The sequence below is a fragment of the Centruroides vittatus genome, unplaced genomic scaffold (genome assembly GCF_030686945.1).
Source record: "Centruroides vittatus isolate TY-2023 unplaced genomic scaffold, ASM3068694v2 scaffold_1015, whole genome shotgun sequence".
Classification (NCBI taxonomy): Eukaryota; Metazoa; Arthropoda; class Arachnida; order Scorpiones; family Buthidae; genus Centruroides; species Centruroides vittatus.
In genome coordinates this window covers 188,014-209,151 of record NW_027122666.1, presented here as the reverse complement: position 1 = coordinate 209,151, position 21,138 = coordinate 188,014, and the positions used below count along the sequence as shown (strand labels likewise).

At 31.0% G+C, this 21,138-nt stretch overlaps 2 protein-coding genes across 2 annotated transcripts; one reads left to right on the top strand and one right to left on the bottom strand.

Annotated features, from left to right (window-relative positions):
- Positions 1 to 7,400: 7,400 nt before the first annotated feature.
- On the top strand, positions 7,401 to 15,167 carry LOC136986421 (serine proteinase stubble-like). The gene is made up of 8 exons (XM_067283953.1): positions 7,401 to 7,646; positions 8,760 to 8,844; positions 11,441 to 12,550; positions 12,623 to 12,696; positions 12,773 to 12,894; positions 14,042 to 14,301; positions 14,669 to 14,832; positions 14,910 to 15,167. The coding sequence occupies exons 2-8, from the start codon at positions 8,769 to 8,771 to the stop codon at positions 15,072 to 15,074; spliced, it is 1,971 nt and encodes a 656-aa protein (XP_067140054.1). The 5' UTR covers positions 7,401 to 7,646; positions 8,760 to 8,768; the 3' UTR covers positions 15,075 to 15,167.
- Positions 15,168 to 19,129: 3,962 nt separating this feature from the next.
- On the bottom strand, positions 19,130 to 19,864 carry LOC136986263 (C-reactive protein 1.1-like). Its single transcript, XM_067283758.1, has one exon. The coding sequence runs from the start codon at positions 19,862 to 19,864 to the stop codon at positions 19,130 to 19,132; it is 735 nt and encodes a 244-aa protein (XP_067139859.1).
- Between the last annotated feature and the right edge of the window lie 1,274 nt (positions 19,865 to 21,138).

The window sequence follows — 21,138 nt, the reverse complement described above, 5'->3', positions numbered from 1 at the left end:
TTTTTTATATTCATCTCCAGATTTATTACATATGTTATCTTTATATTTAATTTTAAAAACAATACTCTTCATTGGCATTCATCAGAAAAAAATGCATAACTTTCCTAAAACACACTTCACTGAGAGGGTCCGCTGCACTCTGAAAAAGCGGACAGTCTGTGTCAGCAATATAATGTGTGACCTACTTTCTCTAACATGGTAAAATGAAGTAAGTTACAGTACAACGATACACATAAACATTAACCATAATAATCAAAACAAATTGTTAAAGTATAAAGTCTTCTAAAATCTTCCAATCAGTCTTTGATGTAGTTCTACGTAATAGCACTAAGTCAGTAGACATGTCTAAATAACACACTTATAAATACTAAAAAACAAATGTTTCGAAATTAGAACTAGATAATTATATGCACAAATAAATTAGTAGTCCAATAATATATACTTTCACTTATATCATATTATATCCAGGGATTAGTTCTCACTAATTGTCGAAAATAAATTATTTTTCAAGTTTTCTTTCTTTAAAGTAGCATATTCTGAAACCAGTTCTAAATTCACAGTAAAATTTCCACCTTTTATCCGTTAAAAACAACGCAAAATGTACGGATCCACGTAATAAAAATTTATCGCAGTGAACTTCGAAAAAAAACAAGAAACACCAAACCGCACTCTACGAAATCTGGCACAAAGTGATGCATATGGGATAGACTGAAAATGCTCTTGTGCAATGTCAGCAAAAGTTAAATTTTTCTGAACGCTAAAAGTTTTAAAAAATTCTTTCATGAAACCCGATGAATTTAATTAATACACAGTAACTAAATCTGTTTAATAAAGATTAATAATTATTAATCTTTATTAAAAATATTTTCTTTTTATTTTCTTTTATTTACAATGATTACGTCACTTCTACAGAAAGTAGAACACCAGATGACCTTCACCCACTTTTCAGTCTGGGGGAAAAGCCGCCAGACATCATAGTTGTGAACATAACAACCATTACTTGATCTACAGTCATGGATGAAATTCGTTCACTGTCACATACATTTTCTTGAATTTGATTTGCAGGTTGGAAAAAATCATAATGACTTAAATGCCTGAAACCTTAAAACATTATATAAAATTTAAAAGAAATTCAAAACTTTTGAAAAAGTCCTAACGGATGGAAAATCATAAAAGAATTTAATATAAAATTCAAAACAATGGGATTGGTTATTGAATAAATTAAATTAATAATTCTAAAAATTATATTTTCAGAAATAAATGAGTTAAAAATTACTCTCTTCTATCGGACTTTGAGAAATTTAACAGAGATGGATCACAATCAAAATTCAATATTTATTTCTTACTATATTTTCCAAATGCATTTCTCCTGCTGGCTTCATCAGTGGATACAACACTGTACATTATTAGTACTTTTATACTCGATCCCAGCATGCATCTATGCACATGCCAGAATTTAAATTAATTGTATTTACATGACTTACGATGCAGTAGTGTTCGATAATACGTTTGTATGACTTACGAACACTACTGCATCGTAAGTCATGTAAATACAATTAATTTAAATGCTGGCATGTGCATTGATGCATGCTGGGATGCTATGATCGAGTATAAAAGTACTAATAATGTACAGCGTTGTATTCACTAATGAGGCCAGCAGGAGAAATGCATTTGGAAAATATAGTAAGAAATAAATATTGAATTTTGATTGTGATCCATCTTTGTATTAAATTTCTCAAAGTCAGATAGAAGAGAGTAATTTTTCACTTATTTATTTCTGAAATTTTGTCCGGAAATAATTTTTACTTAGTTTTAATTTAGAAAAACTTTGTTCTGCCGATGCTGTTGAAATCGGAATTGATAATAATACACTAGACCACCTATAACACGGGTTCAGATAACACGGCGAAAAAATTGCGATCGTGTTCGTATAACACGCTAAAAAGAGACTCGTATAACACGGTAAAACGTCATCGCCGACTTGTGTCGCGACAGGATTGGTCGAATCTGGACCGATATCGGATATTGTACAAACCGTCGAGTTTAAACGAGCACTGGACATACTAAAAAACATTTATTATTCAATGGCCATGAAAATTATATTTATTCTTAAATGGTGTTTCCAAAGTTCAGCGAAATTTTTGCAGAAAAATAACTTATCAGGAACGACGCGCCTGCCGTTCAATGAGCCGCTCCACGACGAAAACAAGCATAAACAATGGCGTCGTCGAACGGTGCACACTCGGTAAGTAATCCTACAATTTTTTGTTTATAGCATAGTTTATACGGATTATTCCCAAAAAAAATTGTACGAGTGATTTGGAAATGATGAGTCAAATTAGTCTAGAATCGATTAATTTTATGGACAAACCTTAAAACCTTTCAAACAGCCATAGCCCCTAAACTGCACACGTGCCGGGCTGTGATTGGCTCATGTATTTAAGTGACTCGCACAACATGGATTCATATAACACGGAACGTATCTACCGTGTTATAGGGGGGTTTACTGTACTAAAAAGCTTTATGCTTGTCAAATAATAATAAGTAAACAGTTGCATTTAATAGAAATATTTGTAATCTACGTTTCGATAAAAATACTCAATATTTGCTTTTAGTTGAAAAAATTAGATAATTATACAGCCGTGATTAAAAGAATTGTACTTCATTAAAGTCCTTCTGCCTCGTCCATATAATTTATTTTTTTAACTATTCGAGTTGATTTGTTCCAGCACTATGCAGCAATAATATTCAAAATAAACAGGTACTAGAAAAGTATATATTCGGCATCAGTTATGTCATATTTATTTATTTATTTAAAGAGACCGTTTCATTATTTAAAAGGATCGTTCTTTTCTTCCGCTCACTCGGTGCCCTTGGGTAGTGATTTAAAACGCTGTTGGTGCAGATGTTTTCATGATAACTATAGGATTTATTCTTCTACAAAAGAAATTTGTATTTTCAACCGAAATGCCAAGCCAAATACAAAAGAAAAAATTAATATTCTTCTAAGTATAGCAATTTGAAAAGTAATAATCATGTATTATTTTAGATCAGTAGTACCCAAATTTCTGCCCTCGGTCTAATCCATTCTCACTCATAATAGACGCTAGCAACACATAACATTTTGTATACACCTCTACACCTTGGTCAATTGTCGCACGAAGCATTTCGGTGAGATTGTAACGATTCCTTGCATAACTACAAACTCATCGTAACGGTAACTTGCATATCTGCGTTACTAATTTATGAACAGTGCTGCATAGAATATACAGAATGTATGTGGCATCACTATTTTATATAATATTTACTATGAACATCACTCTATTTAATTTTTCATTAAAACCTGTTAAACCTGTTTTCTTAAATTATAAAAATGTTGAATTGATGGAATAACGCAATGAAACATGGGAAATCTGCCAAGGGAATGGCGCCTCCCGAAAGAACTTACTATAGGAAACAGGTTCCTATTAAGGTATTACGGCATCCGTTGATCAGGCGAAAACCCACGCCCATTATTCAAGATTTTTGTTCCAAAGGTAGGCCTTTTGAGTAAAAATTTATGTTCGATTTTTCACACTAAATGTAAAAGTTTCTATTTTAAAATGTCGATTGGATAATACGATTATTTTACAATATTATCCAATACCAAGTTATCTGGGTAGAGGAGTAAGTTTGTATGTGCAGTAGCGTAAGTAGGGAAGGGCTCGGGGAATTCGCAAATTATCTAATTTTACGAAAAAGTATTTAGCCTGTAGCTTACTGAATATGGAATTCATTAGCTTAAAGAGTTCGCAACTTCATATATAAGACGAAGTATCAATTTTTAGCCAATTTTGGGACAAAATTTGCATCTTATATGCCGCAAGATACAGTACTTATAATGGAAATTTTTTATTTTTGATATATTCAAAATAAAAAGGTACAACAAAAATCTACATAAGGTATCAGTTATGTCGCATTTATTTAAACAATTAAACTTTTTGATACTTTATAAGTCCAACAAAAGCCTCTAGAACAGGGGTGTCCAAACCGCGGCCCAAGGCAAGTTCCAATGCGGCCCAATGAACGTGTAAACAAAACTGACAAATTTTTTAATTTTATTTTTATTTGTTCATTTTAACAACATAAACTTAAAAACGAAGCTTTACGAAGCCCTAAACCTTTGTACATATTTTATTTTTGACTGGAAAGGAAATATTTTCAAATACTTGGAAATGTGTGAATGAGGAAAGAATGCTAAATAAAGCTGGTATTGTGACTCTAAAGATTATAAACCCAAATTTGGGGAAAGGAGAGAAAAGCCAAAAAATAAAAAGTAGTAAGAAAGTTTAAATAGACCTTCTGTTATGCAAATATTGACCCGTCATTTTCCAACTTTTCTCACTTCTTTATCTTTTGTCCTTACTCTCCTTTTCTTGCATTAGGGTCTATAATCCTTTTAGTACAAACTCCAGCTTTATTTAATATTCCTTCCAGCGTTGTAAGATTTGGCTACTTTGCGCCAAATTTGGCTATCCTTTTTTTAGGTTGGCATAAAAAATATTATTTGGCGCATTCGCTACTGTTTGGGCTACATTTACATATTATTTATAAATATATTAGTTGAATAAAAATGCACTTTAAAATGGTATTTTGTCCTTTTTATTATTATTATTAATTAGAGACCCAAATAAAACAAATATTTGTGTTTTTCAAATAAATTTTTGTTTGTCTCCTTTATAATAAATGAATTTATCTATTTCTAAGTAAAAATTGAAAGTGTTTGTAGAAGTAATTTTTTTATAATATCTTTTTTCGTTATAAAGTTTTAATATTTATTACTATAATCTAGACATGTTAATCCTTAAATATATTTTGTATTTTTAAAAATTGGCCACAAGTATCTAGTAATATAAGCCATTGATCGCGTGTCAGTATATGTGTAATCTGTAACGGTATGCTTAAAACGCCCACTAGGAGCGCCCTAGCGATAATTTTAAATTAACAATAAATTATTATTATTTGTAATATGAATTTATTATTTATACTACGGAATAACCGCTGCTGCTAGAACGTCTTTCCCGTGGGGGAGAGGGTTAAGCATTACCTCCCTGTGGAGAGGGGAATTCCCCCACGGGAAGGGAAAAACATTCCCCATTGATACAGTGGCGTAGCGAACATAACTGGCGCCCGAGGCACGACACTTTATTAGCGGTTCCCTCTCCCTCCAGAAACACAGATAGTTTGTCTTGGAGACCATTTGGGCGCCCCTCTGCGAGGGGTGCCCGATGCATGATACACCCCCCCCTGCACCCCCTCGCTACGCAACTGCATTGATATGAATTTATTATTTATACCATGGAATGACTAGCACGACCACTAGGGGGCGGCCCGGGCTAATAGTATACAATATACTTGTGGCCCAAAACTCCAAGTCTTCTTCCAATGTGGCCCAGAGAAACAAATAGGTTGGACATCCCTGCTCTAGGACTATCTTTAGTCTCAATAGCATTAAAGAGACGAGTTTCTGTGATTTCAGGGAGAATTATTTCGCCATCCTTTTTTAAGGCTTCTTTTAATCTTTTTTGTTGTTTGTTTTTTTTTTGTTTTTTTTTTTTGCTAAAAATGCTTCGTTTACGTGCATTTTTCTTTTCGTTTCATCCGAAAGATAATTACATTGTGATCTGGAAAATGTAGTAGTGAATGAATGTTTTTTTGCACTATGCGACAACTATTCTTTTGCAATATAAGAAGTATGTTTCTATTATTATCCTGTTAGAATATGTGATCAGAAGATAAGCCTAATTTTTAAGCACATGACAAAAAATTTGTTTTCAATCTATAGAAATATAAATATCTATGTATAACCCCATGGATAAAATGTAATTTTCCAACTCCATTTGCCACTCAGACTATAACAGAAAACGATCCCTTGATAGTTGGCAATACAAGGCTTGGTTTTCAATTCCTTGTTGGGTTTACGCCATAGTTTTATACGTAAAATTTATATTTATATTTACGAATCTTGTTCATGTATTTTCAATACTTATCTGAAATTCTTTTTTTGTTTATTTGCATCACCAATAAACTTTTTTTCTTGTATATTCTGGCATCCAATACAGACTTCTGATGAATCGTTTCGGAATGCACTTCAATATCGCATGTATTTTTTGAATTTTGCTCGAGATCCTTTAAAAATAGGTCTTCGTTATCTACTATTCAGATAACGAAGATTTAGATTAGATTCGTTTCGCTCGCTCTTTATCTAAAATTTTTTAATACAGTTTGTACCATGAACTTTGAAGGTACTTTCTCAATTTGTTATAGTGATTTCTTCACTTTTCTCAACTGTATAAAGAACTTTTCGTACTTGCAAAGATACTTTATTTTGGTGCTCATATTCCTTTTTCAAAATTCAAGTGTTAAAGTATTACTATATACAATAAATAATTATATTATGATATATATATTTGTGACGTTATCATTTGTATAACCGAAAGGGTGTATACGTAGAATTTTGTTATAACCGCTTCGTACTAAATTTCTAATAATTATTGAAAAATTACAATTTAAAATAGATTTTTAAATATTACGTGTATATTTTTAAAAAAAGCAATTTGAAATTTATTTTTGCATATTTTCTTATTTCCTTTGCCCGTATGTAGATTTTTGTAACTTAATTCGGTTCCCTTCCCAATATCAATTAGGAGGGGGCCTGAATTAAAACGTGTAAAGCCTACACTTAGCAAAAATATTTATACAAATATAATTTCGTTTTTATTTTTGTATCCAGAGTGGCACAAGCTTCTTCCTGAAGAGGCAAGCCATGCATATATTTAATCGATGGCGGATACAGTAATCTTTAGAGGGGTGCAGAATGGAAACAATATACCTTATAAATTTTTCTACTACTTAAGTACCCATTTTGGCTTGGGAAAAATTTTTTAAAGGGGGTGCAGCTGCTTCTGCGCACCCCTAAATCCGCTGTTGTATTTAATAACTATCATTTCTATAGTTTGACCTTTTGCGACAGTTTAATTGTAAAATTATAAACAAAATAGTCACAAACATTTAAAAAAAGAGCTTCAATATCTACAAATTTTTATTAAGCATAACTATAAGAATGCGTCAGAATAAAGATGAAATTTCGAATTTTAAATTAATGTAAAATGCAATAAAATTTGACGTCGTAAATAAAATAATATACAGTTTTTTATTACCTTAGCGAAATTACTTCCTTTACTTTTGCTGTAATTTTCCCTAAAGTATATAAATTTATGTAATAATTACGACGTTTAATGTATCGGTGTTGCGTGTAAATATTTTTCCTCCTATATAAAACAACAGAATATACATACACAGAGAGGTTTATCTTTCGTCAAAAATCTATATGATAGTTCATTCATAAGTGGAACTACTTATCTTACAAGTGAATCTATTATTGGTTAATTTAACGGGGAATATTGTACTAGAAGTTGTCCTACTACTAATAAGTATGTAAGTCACATATTTTCCTGGAAACCTTGATTATTATCTACAGTCACGGACTGCTTACGTCTTTAGAGATAGTTCGCCATTTTGCCAAGAAAAAGTGTTGCTTTCTGACAAATCGAGTGGATGAAATCGAAAGTAATCAATTGTCATGTAACTAGGAACATGGTAGGAAGGTAAGATTATTATTTACATGCGTTATTTAACCATCTTTTATATGTTTTTCGCCTAACGAAGGCGCTACGTATAAGTCAAGCTTTAAATGTGGAAAAGTGTGTAGAAGTTAAGCCGTCGAGTTGGATGTTAATGATTGTTTTAAATATTTTTAACACAAATATAATGAATGTAATAGGTAATTTATAGAATTTATAAAAGTATTATATTTCAATGATTTTATTATGTGAGGTGACTCAAGTGTTATCGTCGAGAGATTGTATGGGGCCTTGGAGTACAGCTTACCCCTTTTACTATCTTTCGAACAAATGATGTACGTAAGATGTTTATGTACAAGAACAGTCTTTAAATGATTGTTTTTAGTAAAAGCAGCATTAATTTATAGGGATAGGAACCACTAAGGTATCGTTAAGTTTTTCTCCTCGCTTGGGAAAAATTCCCGAGAGGAAAAACTTTGAGAGAGGGAGCTCGAGGAAAAATCTCCAGCCCTTTTGGTCGGCCCTGGATATAGAAATTATATTATTGGTAATAGATTTATATCGTCAAAAATCGTAATGTAGCTAATAAACATACAATTCTTCAGTTCTGGAGTAAAGTGTCGTTTTATGTGTTACCACCCCATCTTAATCCCAACATCCCAACTGTTCTATGAGTTTACTGTTTTTTTTTTTTTTTTTTTTTAAATACAGAATGAACTGTATATTGATGGTATATTTATGAATAGTTTCTATTAGTATTAATGTAGGTCACCATTATTGCCGTAAGCAACAACACGAAGAGTTAAAATATCAGATTTATTTGTTTATTAGTAGTAATGATATTTATCAATTTCATAAGATATCCGGTGATAAAAATATATTCTTGTATCCATTTTTATGTAAATTTAATGTGGAAAACGTGAAATAATTTTTATTTAAGGAAATTCGAATAATTATACACCTCCGTTTTTAGTGACAGTGAGGAGATAATAAATTACCTCCTACCGTTTCAAATGTAAATATTATAACAATAATTTTTGTTTAGCATTTTAAAAAATATACATGGATGAATTTACGTCACGATGACGTAATATCCTGTACTTCTTTTTTATGAATTAATTTATTTGTTTTATTTAGAGAAACGTGATGTTCGAAGTTGAAGATCAGAAGCTGAAATGTGTTTGGCTTTTAATTTGGCTTTATTTAGTGATAGGATTTGTTGGTAAGTGATATTTTTTATTTATTTATTTTACTAACTCATAATCCTTTATTTCCATGTCAAAGTTTCTTAAAACTTTATTAATGAGAGATTGAGAAATATTTTCCCCGTTCTTCGAATAGAGGAGGATAAACTGAAGGACGACAGGAATCATCTGCCCACAAGACTAGTAAATCTCGTTGTTATTCATATAGTGTAAGGTGGTGGGGTTTAGAAATATCTGAGGAATGTGAACTTTGAACCTCCATCTAAATATATTCAATAAAATGACAAGTGTCTTAGAAGTTTTTTGGAGTTAATCTTTAAATTTTGTATAAGAAATAGTATAGGATCCCCATTAGCAGATTAATTCTAAACACCTGTTAATTTTGGGATACCTTAAATTTTTCGTTGGTATTTATTTGCAAGTATTTGCAGATTTTAAAGCTTTAAATTAGTGATTTTTGTTCATTAGATAATCCTTTATTGTACATTCCCATTCAGACTGTAAGTGATAAGATTCAACCTTAGAAAAGAACCCAGGTTCAAATCTGATCAGAATACATATTTATATTCGATAATTCCAATTGGAATATTATTTCACATTACTCCTTATAAAAGGATAGAATATATAGAGGGTATATATATATATAAGAATATATCTATATATATTTAAATTCCACATATATTTTTTTTCTAGTCTTTCTCATAAAATAGCTCATTAAATATTGGTACTTCACATTATCAAGCTAAACGATTTATATCTGATTAAGTTTGGATCAGTAGAATTGATCTGTAATAGAAATCTCCCAGATTTTATCTATCAGAATCAATTTTACAGTGTAAATTTGAAAATTATTATCTTTCAAAATTTATTTACTAATTTCTCTTCCAAGACAACCTTGAAGTTATTATTATTTGACTGTGGTGTTATGCAATTTATAGTGAAATTTTAATTAAAGTAATTAAATTAATCATTAAAGTAAAAATTGATTGAACAAAATAATAACAATATTTTAATTTTTATTGATTACAGTAACGAGAGGATACTTGGAACTTTGTGTTAAAGTTATATCCTTAATGATCGTTAGTTTAATAATAATTACGAAAAATAAAGATAACCCTTTGATTTCATAATATTAATAAAAAAAATTGATTTATTATTGAACAAAATGCGTACAGTATTTTAAAAATGTAACCAAGGGCGTCCGTAGAGGGACTTGGAGTAAATCTTAGGAGGAACATTTGCCCGTTTGAAAGTTGCTCTCTCCTTTTATTTTTCTTTATCTTTTGCTTTTGTAAAGGTAGATTATTTTATAAAGATATTACATCGAAATAAGTACAGTCTGAATGCAATGAGATGATCCTTAGTTCTTAAACTCTGTACAGGAGTCGTACTTCATTACTCGATTGCTTTTTGTTCTCTCTATTGGAAAGTCTTTGGAGGTAAGCATAGAATCGCTATGGAGAACTTATTAGACAGGAACACAGTTGGTCGGTTTATATATTCCTTCTTCTTTATATAATAAAATCTACATAACCATGAACTGTATTCCTATATGATAATTTCTCCATAGCAATTCTATGCTTACTTCCAAGGAGCTGTGTTGTATCCAGGTTTTTAGAGAAGTTGAAAGTTTTTACTTGTTTTTTTTAATAGTGTTTATTATTCACTTTCATGGAGATAGACGAAGATAGTATCTATAAAAACAATCTGTTTAGCGAATCAATTAATTTGTTAGTTGATCAAAATCGTATACGTTTCTGTTTATCCTGATGTAAAATCCTGCGAGCATCCCTGATGTAATGTGGATTTATAAAAGAGATAATTTCAAAAGTGGGAAAATATTAAAAACATTGAAAAATATTAAGCCAAGAAAGTTTAATATATCATCTATAGGTCTTATATATTTAACACAAAGGTGTAGCACAAAAGTTCGTTCTTCACTTGATTACTTTATTTTCATATCTTGTCTTTATATTTAATTATCTACCTTTCATAGATACTATTTAACTTAAAGGCTCATATGCTAAATCATAAATTTTACTGACTCTATACAAAACTCTAAATACTATTCTCTGTATTACAATTTCGAAATACTGTAATATAATTTTTTTAAATAAAAATTATTCATTATGCCTGACATAATTTTTATACTTTGTTCTGTTAAAGTTACAAAATAGAAGCCATTATGAAATTTTCAGTAAAGAATGTTAATTAAATAAACTAAAAATTTAAATAAAAATATTTGAAGGACACTATTTGCATTTTAAAATAACAATAAAAGGTCAAAGGTGAAGGTTATAGAGTATACTTAAGTAAATTAATGAATTTAAACAGAAAAATCATGCGTACTTAATGAGAATTTATATAGAAAAAGTTTGACTACTTGCATTATATTTACCAATGTTTTGTGCAATAATAATAAGTTTGAAATATTCATGAACCATAACCACGTTCTTGAAAATTTTATTAATAAAACTTGAAAGAACCTGGTTGCTTGCTTGCTTTAACTTATTACTTACAGCTGAATCAAATTATTTACTCAAAAAATAAATTTTGCGGTGAGGAATATATTTAGAATTTATTAAATAATATTTTATTCCTTTATATTTTAAGCTCAAATAAATGCTCAAGGCGAACAATGCGCAACGAGTGATGGAAGACCAGGATTATGTGTGGTACTGAAATTTTGTCGAGAAGCAATTGCTAGTTTTCCCCATCAATTACCAACTGTATGCTACCAGAAAGGATCTATCCCATTTGCATGCTGTGCTTTTCCTGACATTCAAGAAAATGATCAAACGCTCATTTACAGCTCAACTACTCACGGCAGACCTGGCTCAGATGGTAGATATTTGCCAGTACCTGAAGCCAGACCTGTTAGACCTTCGACTGTAACTAGTGACTACAGAACATCTAGAACGAATACACGTTTCAGAACTACAGAAACACCTACCAGGAATAGAGATCAAACTGAAGATAATGATAGATTTAAACCTACTAGAACTTATCGAATGACAGAAGAACCTCATATTGAATCTTCCAGGAGTAGTAATCGTTACCCAATTAGGCAGAGTGGTGTAAGTACAGACTCGTATTCAACCACAGTGTTTCAACAAACTAGGACAGATTATAATAATAAACCAACTAGAACGACTCGATATCGTGACGATGCTTCAACGACATTAAGCAGACAAACTCCGAGACAAAGCAGAGTGGACAAGAGTTATGGAACTGAACAATCGGAATATACAAGGAGTAGTAAGAATACAGAAGATTATTTCTCCGGAAACAAGCGAGAACAAAGTCAGAATACAAGAAACATTCCAAATATACGGCCTTCCCGAACGATTCGTGATGATGATTATAATATAAACTTTACACCAACTACGTCCACTAGGAATTACCCAACTGTAGAAACTCACGTTGTAACTAGAGAAATCACTACGAAGTATTACGCGACGAAACAAAGAACAACACAGAATGATTTTGCAAATACTAACTTAAGGCCTTCGAGGACTACAATTGTTGATCATCCAATAGTGGAACCATCTGTTGAAATCTACAAGACTTTCATAACGAATTTTACAGTAAGAAATTCTGATTCAAACACGCGATTAAATCAGCCATCCAGAGTTCCTCACGTAGAAATATCCAAAACGGAAATCAGATACTTTAATACACCCACCAGAACTCAAATTTCAGAACCTCAAATAACAGAACAAGGTAAATTTACAAGTGTAAAAAAATAATACTAATGATTTATCAACAATATTAATTAATATTCATTTTTTGTAGAATGCGGAGAACCAGTTTTAGATATGTTTATATCGGGAGGATATGAATCCAGACCGGGGGATCGGCCTTGGATGGTATGAATAATATAAAATTTTCTATAGATTTTCTTTTAAAATTTTAAATTAATAACATTTAGTGTTTCCTACGTAGGTAGCCATCTACAGGAGATCACTTCCAGGGCGTCCAAATAAATTTATATGTGGTGGAGTCCTTCTAAATCGTCGTCACATATTGAGTGCAGCCCATTGTTTTGTTTGGGGTAACACAACCTTGTACGTATAATACATAACTTTATTTATTCATAATCGTGTCCTATTTCTTGTTAAGCAAGTAACACCCAACGTATAGTCTTCTGCATAATTTATACATTTAATTAAAAATTAGTACTAAGAGAACGATATCCTTGAGTTATCATGTACTTCCTAAACATGCTGAATGTTCTAGCAAATTAAATGTTTAAGTATAATCTATGACCATAAAAATCTAGATTATAGAGAGAAGTTTCTTTTGGCCATTCTCTACCAAATCACGTGGCATTCTCTATCCAAAATGTTGCAGATGATAGATAATAATCATCCCAAATCTACTCTTGGTTCAGTCCCCTCATATTATCCTCTTATTCAAGTTTAAGTCTTCCTTATCTCCTTTTTTCTTTTTAATTTGTCATGAAAGCCCAATCTTATTAAATTCTCCGAAGACCCTTTTTAAATTAAATACATAAGATAAAACAATACTTTTCATCAGTTAAGGATGAATACTTTAGAAAGTAATTCATTGGCAGAACTATATTCAATTCTGTTTTTCATTTACTTTTTCAGCCAATCGTGTTTGAGATAAACATATTTTCAACCAATTATCAATCAATTACGTTTTTCTTGGCTGAAATATGACACAGAGGAGTAATATATATTTATAGGATTTTCAGCTTCTTTTTAGCTGCTTTTACATATATATATATATATATATATATATTGTTACTCGTTGAAGAACCTTGGGAAAATGATATATTAAGTAAAAGGTAATATACTGATATAAAAATAGACACGTATAAAAATGTACAGAAGAAAAGTGAATGTGTATTTATAATAAACTTATAATACATCCAATTAAAAACAATTTTGCATCGAAAGTCACTCTAAATACATTCTGTAGTCTGAGAAGGATTCGGCAGTTCTCACATGATACTCGAAGAAACAGACAGACACACAGACGGGAATTCGAAAGTAGCCTATATCATTTCCACGACTTTCCTGAATATATATATAGAAAGTTTCGTAGAAATCGGTTCAGCCGTTCTCACGTGATACTCGAACAGACAGACAACCAGGCAGAAAGACAAAGAAGTGAATTGAATTTTATACGTAGATTATTATTATCATTATTTATCATTTCACAATTTAACATTTTTCACGTTTTCAGATCCAGTAATCATTTTTTGGCTCGTTTGGGAGCTCACGATAGAGAAAAGATGGGCAAAGATTACGAGGTGACTTCTGTGATATTACACGAGAAATACGTCTCACGTTACCACAGTTATGACGTGGCAATACTTATCACTCAATCGGACGTGCCATATAGTAAGATGGTTCAACCAGTTTGTCTTCCAGGGCCCGAAATTGCCCGCCAAAATCTAGTTGGAAAGGAAGCAACAGTCGTTGGTTGGGGAGATTCAGAATTCGGTAAGTTGATGCTATAAATAACATAGAAATAATGGAAAGTTTATTTTTCAATGTGGTTCGTTAGCCTTCATGAAATGGTTACTTAGAAAAATGCTTTTACAAATAACAGAAAGGGAACTCCCTGAATAAAAATAGACTTCCTTTATTTAACGAGAATTTCGAAACAAAGAAAAAAAAAGGAATTTTATTTAATTTATATAATAATTTAAGTTATTTTGAACCATTTTAATTGCTTAAATTAGAACAAAATATACATTTTCATGAAAGATTTTCTCTTGAAGTCAAGTTCAAGAGCAGCTCAAATTACAACACGTGATACCGTCTTAAATTAATTCAAAAATATAGAAAAGTTAAAATGTCGTTTCAGGTTCTGGTTTTTCTCAGGTATTGCACGAAGTAGCGATACCAATTGTATCGAGTAGAGACTGTTACGCTGCATACGAAAGGTTACGCTCGTCGAGTTTTCCACGTGGAGATATGGAACAATACATATGTGCTGGACTTCCTGATGGAGGTAAAGATGCCTGCCAGGTAAGTTTTCGATCTTCTATTATTAAACATTTTATATTATTCACGAATTGAAAAACAAAATGCTGTAAATTTCAAAGGGGGATTCCGGAGGACCTCTACTTATCAAGCAAAACAATGGAAGATGGACTGTTATAGGAGTGGTTTCTTTTGGATTTAGATGTGCCGAGCCTGGATTTCCAGGTGTTTATTCTAGAGTTACTTACCATCTCTCGTGGATTAAGAGGATCATTGGCCAAAATTAAAGTCTGCAAATCAGACTACACGCTCAAGAAATCTTGTAATTTTTTTTAAACAGTTGTGTATTAAAAAACTGATTTATTTATTTTTGAATAGAAGATTTTACTTTAATTTTGATTATTTATGGATTTAAAACTTGACTTATTTTAGTGTTAAGTTCTATGTTTGTAGATGTTTCAATTACCTTTCTGGTTATAATCGTAGGTTTCTGCTATGCCAAATTAAATAAAAAAGAAACAGTAGAAAGATTATTCTTATTTTATAATTATGAAGAAAAATTCCCTACAGCAAAATTACATTTTGTATGAAAATTCTTACGAAACGTTCTTCCTTATTGACTACATTTTTGATTAAGTTTACATTAAAGATCATGAAATAAAACTAAAAAAGAAAAAACACACTCATTTTAACTTCTTCAAATTAAAATTACGAAATATTGCAAATGGCGCGTGGCAATTGCATGATTTTTCTGCATAAATTACAAATATTCTTAGAATATAAATTTCTCGTGAATATAATTTTAAATATTTTAATGCAGATAACGCTCAAACACTTTGAAATTAAATTGGAGGCTGATAATGTAGTGTTAATTAAAATTATCAGGGCTGATTACAATTAGGGGAAGACAGGAGTGTAAACCTATGACCCTGTTCGGGATCTGTATAATAAAACTTTAATTATAAAGCGCATAATGAGAGGGAATTAAAGGGCCCTAGGCCTCTTTAATTTTCCCTCATTATGTGCTAGAACTCTAAATAGAGGATATACACAGGTATATCTTGTATTTCAAATTCTAGTTAATAATAAAATTAACCTCATTAAAATGTCTTTACGTATTAAATGATGCGGTTTTAAAATAGGATCTTTATAAATTTTAATAAATTCAAATATATATAAATATCATTTTCAACACGAAAAATAAAAGTAGTTGTTTGGAGAATATTTAGCTTAATGACAATATAACCTTGCACTTGTGCAGTATTGCCTCAGGTGAAGCAGTCAAGGTTATAAAAGAAAACTGATGCCAAATGTCATCTATTGACGTATTTCCGTCTTCTGCAAAGTTGATTATTAACTTGTCACTCTAAACATTAAATAAAAATGGAATTTGTAAAGAAGCTGGACTGTATAACTATATATTTATCATCAGATTATGCGAACATCCTGTCGTGTTTGCTGCACATAAAATGAAATTGATAACATGAAAAAGAGTAATATCGTTTATTTAATGTTGCAGCATAACCTCTTAAAACGTACTGTAATCGTTTTTCAGGGGATGTTCATAAATTTCGTGTACAAATGTAAGGGGAGGAAGATCACGCGAAGTATATTATTGTGCACAATGAGGGAGAGAGGAGATTAAGGATAATTGTCTACATTAGTTTGCTTTTAGTGGTATACGTTTATTGGCATGTTTATAATTCTTCTTACTAGTCACGAGGATAAACCTTTGTAGAACTTTTTAAGGTCATTTTTGAACGTCAGGGGTCCTTGAACTATTATACACGTACATAGTATGGATGCTGTATAATACAGTTATATGTAAAATCATTTTAATCTGTCGGTTGATTTTCTCACAGCAACTTTAAGTTTTTACATAAGGCTTTATTATAGTATGTGTCTAATCGTGATTTGTGTGCCAGTCGCTGTTACACTTATACAATACTTCAGCTATGCTGTAACCGGTTAACCTTTATTTATTTTAAAACTACAGTAATTTAAGACTGGATGTAATAATTATAAAGTAAGGTTTATTATGTTTAAAGATACTGTGATATAGTTTATAATATAGTTTTTTACCCATTTATTAAAAAATTTTTAAATGTTTTATAATAGTATTTCTACGAGAACATTGCACGTGTACAGGAGTTTTAAAAATCTTTTCTCTCTCTTAAAGACATGTAAGTAAATATAGATAATCAAAATGTAAAAGATTTTTTGTGATAATAACAGTGTCAAGTCTAATAACATTGCATTGTCTTTAATAGCACGAAGAGGTGCTGTGAATTTACAACAGCCTGAAATGCATATGATGTATAATCTATTTAAGAATATACTATAATAAAGTCTTAAGTAATAACTTGGAGTTGCTGTGAGAAAATCAACCGACACGGATTAAAGTGATTTTACATACAACTATTATACACGTTATTAAAGTGGTGTCAGTTTGCCGAAAAGTACATTATTGTACACATAGGGGGAAAGGTCAAAAGTATCTCAAAAACTGTATACGTAATTAATGGACCGCTCCTAAAAGTAACCTTGAAGAATTAACCTTACAAATGAACATTTTCTGTATTTTACGGTACGATTTTACAGATTGATGATTTAGTTGATTGATGATAAAGTTTCTTTATATAAGTCACTGTAAACTCGTAATTCGAATTTTTAACTACATTAAAACAGATTATGTTATTATGTAAATTGGTAGAGATTTTAATAATAAATTATCCTTTGTTATCTGTCTGTCAAACTAATAATCACAGTAAATATCTGCAGAATTGTCATAAATATTATTGTTTGGAAATTGAAATTTTATTTACGACTTGTTTCAAGGTCTTTGGAAACGGGTTACTTAGATTTTATTTCAAGGGGACAAGCTGATCAAAACATTTATTCAAATTTTAAGTAATTAATATTTTTTTTAAAATAAATTGTAACAACTAATTTTTGAAAAATGTTTGACGGCATGTTACGCTTCTGGCTGTTATGTAATTATAACAGAGGGAAAATACGGCGATCGGTCAAGAAATGATTCCCGAAGATGTTTACATTTTTGGACTCGGTACCTCGAAACATTCAAAAATGCAAAAAGAAAAAGAAGAAATAAAATATTAGGGTTTTTTTCTGGATGTATTGATGTTTGTACGTGGGGGCACGAATTTGTTTACACAATTTGATTCTTAATAACTTCTGTGCCTTTTGTCGAAAATTTCTGGAATTTTGCAGGGAGGTTTATGTATTAGAGAGATTGATGCTATCAAATGTTAGTGATTAAAGGTCGAGTGGGAAGATATAGGGAGGTCGTTTGTCACATATCGAGTAGGTCGAACTTAATGATGATTTTACTCGTTATTAGCATTTAAAATTTTGTATAAAACCCATCCCTACTCTCTAAATTAAGCTTTTTACTATTTTATAATAATGAAAAGTATATAAAGCTTTTTAAATAAAGTGTCATAAGAGATGGCTCCACATATAGTTTTAAACTTGCCAAGAAAGTTAAGCAACTCGTTGATAAATTGTTTTTTTTCTTTTTTTTTTAACTTAAGACCAGGGCCGTGTATGCAATGATACAGAAAGGCAAACGCATAAGGCGGTGCCGTAAGGCGGTTGCATAAGCAGCATTTAAGGGGCGGAATAAGTAGCATTTAAGGAGCGGCATTTCGACGACTCTAAACAACATTTCAATCAGGCGGTCCAGAATACAGCACGAAAATCATTGACTGTTTTCACTGATGTGACGATTCACCTAGATCAGTTGCATCATTCATACATTCAAACTGCGTTATGTAAGGAACCTGCTTCTTCTAACGAACCTACTTCTATGATGAATTCAAAGCTTTCTAATCACATATACTTTCTTTTTAAATGATTCACCCTTTAGATAAAGACTTAAGTGTTTTATAATAATAAAAAATTTTAAAATTACTAATGCAGTGTGGTTTTCAATAAGCGCAGGAAGCTAAAAATCTCTTATTATAGTACAACAGGAACACGTGTTGCAAGCTAGACTTGTCGACGAGTCAACTAAAGGAGTCGTGAGGGGTGTTTACATTGGTTCGTGGAAAAGTTGAACTAGGCGTAAAAGAAGAAATTTACGAAAACTACGTATTTCTCAAGTGATAGGTTTAAAATACAAATGCATTAAAAGTAATATTTAGACGGTACTTCAAGGAATTTAGGGGACTAGCCTAGACCCCTTAGACCATTCTCGGTACACCACTGGTTTAGAAGAACCCCTTGTAAATACTAATAATGAAATAAATCCTTTTATAAAATCAAACAATTATTCATTAATCAACTTTATTAAAACATTTTCTACATATCTTTTAACATATTATACTATAACTGGAGTAAAGCCTAAAACAGGGCACAAATCACTTTTCGAATACTTTACTCCATCCAAATCTAAAGTAGGAGTTTTCATCCAAGAAATGACATTACCAGGATTCGGAACACTATCGATATTTCCAGCTTCAACCACTTCGCTACGACTCAATGTTTTATCCCAAAGATGAAAACCAGCAATATCTCCAATCCAGGATTGACTACTACTAAATTTTGCATCCGGCATATCTTGCTCCTGACCTATAATGAACACGCCACCTCCCTGTATGGTTCCAGGTTTCGAAATATTAACTTGAATTTTTCCGTTTGAACTACATGGCACACCATTCATTAAAACTTCAGCAGTTCCGTTAGAGCCTGACCAACTGAAGCACATATGGTACCATTCGTTGATTTTCCACTTTATTTGAGGACACCTAAACACTTTCCGAACAGATTTAATGTAAAGATGAACCTTCATGACATTTCTTCTATAAGTTATGATGGAAGTTATGGTATTATCAGAGCTTGAAGTGGCATAGGATGTCACAGCGTAGCATGATTTTTGTAAGGTGTGAGGTCTGATCCACGAGCAAGAGGTAAATTCTCTTAAAGTTGGAAGAGAATTCAGTAGACGAATTCGAGGAAATTGATCATTTGAAGGAGGAGGAAACGTAGCTTGAATTAAACATCCTTCGATAGCAGCGAAGAATGTGAAGAGAATGATAAAATTCAAGATTAGCATCGAAATTTGTAATTCAGATCTCCGATTAACAATAATTTATAGATACTATAAATTATTGTTAAATTATAGATACTATATATAATAATTTATAGATACTAACAATAATTTATAGATACTAACAATAATTTATAGATACTATAATAATTTATAGATACTAACAATAATTTATAGATACTATAAAAAATGCAAAACGGTTTAATATAATGAAAACAGTTTCGATTTATATATACTTGAAACGGGATATGAGGATGACACCAACAGGATATATTACGCGAATTAAAAGGAAAATTACAATACTTATATTTCCTGATAGGAAGTGTAAGTAATGAAAGGAAGAGTTTTATAAAAATCATTACTTTATATAGTAATAACTCAAATTTGGTATTTCTGTTTATATTTAAATAGAAATTTTGAATTATAATCTTATTAAATAAGTTAATATTTAAATATTATTATTATTAAATTTTAATTATTTAAATTTCAATCGTATTATTTTACGATATAGCCAATTGCATATTCCAAACGTCAAGTGATCAAGTAATACTATATTATAATAAACTGTAATAAATACTGTATAGATAAATTATTAATATTATATAGTGTAGAATATGAAAATATTTAAAAACGTGTGTAGTAAACTGAATAATAATTAAATAACTATAAATTTGCAAAGATTAGACAAGCTGATAAATTTTAAATAAAATATTGATAACTTACTGATTCGAAAGTGCCAACCTGTGGCCGCGTGGTTAAAACCACCGAACACTTATAGTTAGTCGTTGGTTCGCTCCTCGCCAACGGGATGGCCACGTGGCATATTTCACGTTAGTAACACCTAAATAGGGGCCAGTTTCCCATAGAAAGTCCTTCCGGGAGGCATCGCCCATGTGTCATGTTACAAATAAAACAAAACCAACGAAAATTGAAACCTCACTATGAATTCCCATTGAAATATTTGTTTACTTCGAATAAAAAAAATACATTCTAAGGGACTCTCAAATGAATTTCAGTTGATTACTTGTTGTTAGGGTTCCTACAACGGATAGTATAAGATAGGTTTGAACGAACAACCGAATTATTGGGTTATAAGCTTGATGTTTCTATTAAAATAGCCGAGGCAGACAAATCAAGAATACTAGAGAGCAAAAGAAGTATTGCAATCTCTAAAACTAACTAGAAATCTTCCAGGCTACAGATAAAAAAACACATAACATCCGTCTTCTCTTAAATGCATTAAACGCGATTCCACTCACATCAATTGAATTGGAAAGGGC

What these genes read in the sequence shown, in the direction of transcription:
- LOC136986421 (XM_067283953.1), top strand. Translation starts at nt 8,769, where the DNA reads ATGTTCGAAGTTGAAGATCAGAAGCTGAAATGTGTTTGGCTTTTAATT. An exon ending in TTTAGTGATAGGATTTGTTG is followed by an intron (nt 8,845 to 11,440) that starts GTAAGTGATATT and finishes TTATATTTTAAG; the next exon opens with CTCAAATAAATGCTCAAGGC. An exon ending in GTTTGGGGTAACACAACCTT is followed by an intron (nt 12,895 to 14,041) that starts GTACGTATAATA and finishes TCACGTTTTCAG; the next exon opens with ATCCAGTAATCATTTTTTGG.
- LOC136986263 (XM_067283758.1), bottom strand. Translation starts at nt 19,864, where the DNA reads ATGCTAATCTTGAATTTTATCATTCTCTTCACATTCTTCGCTGCTATC.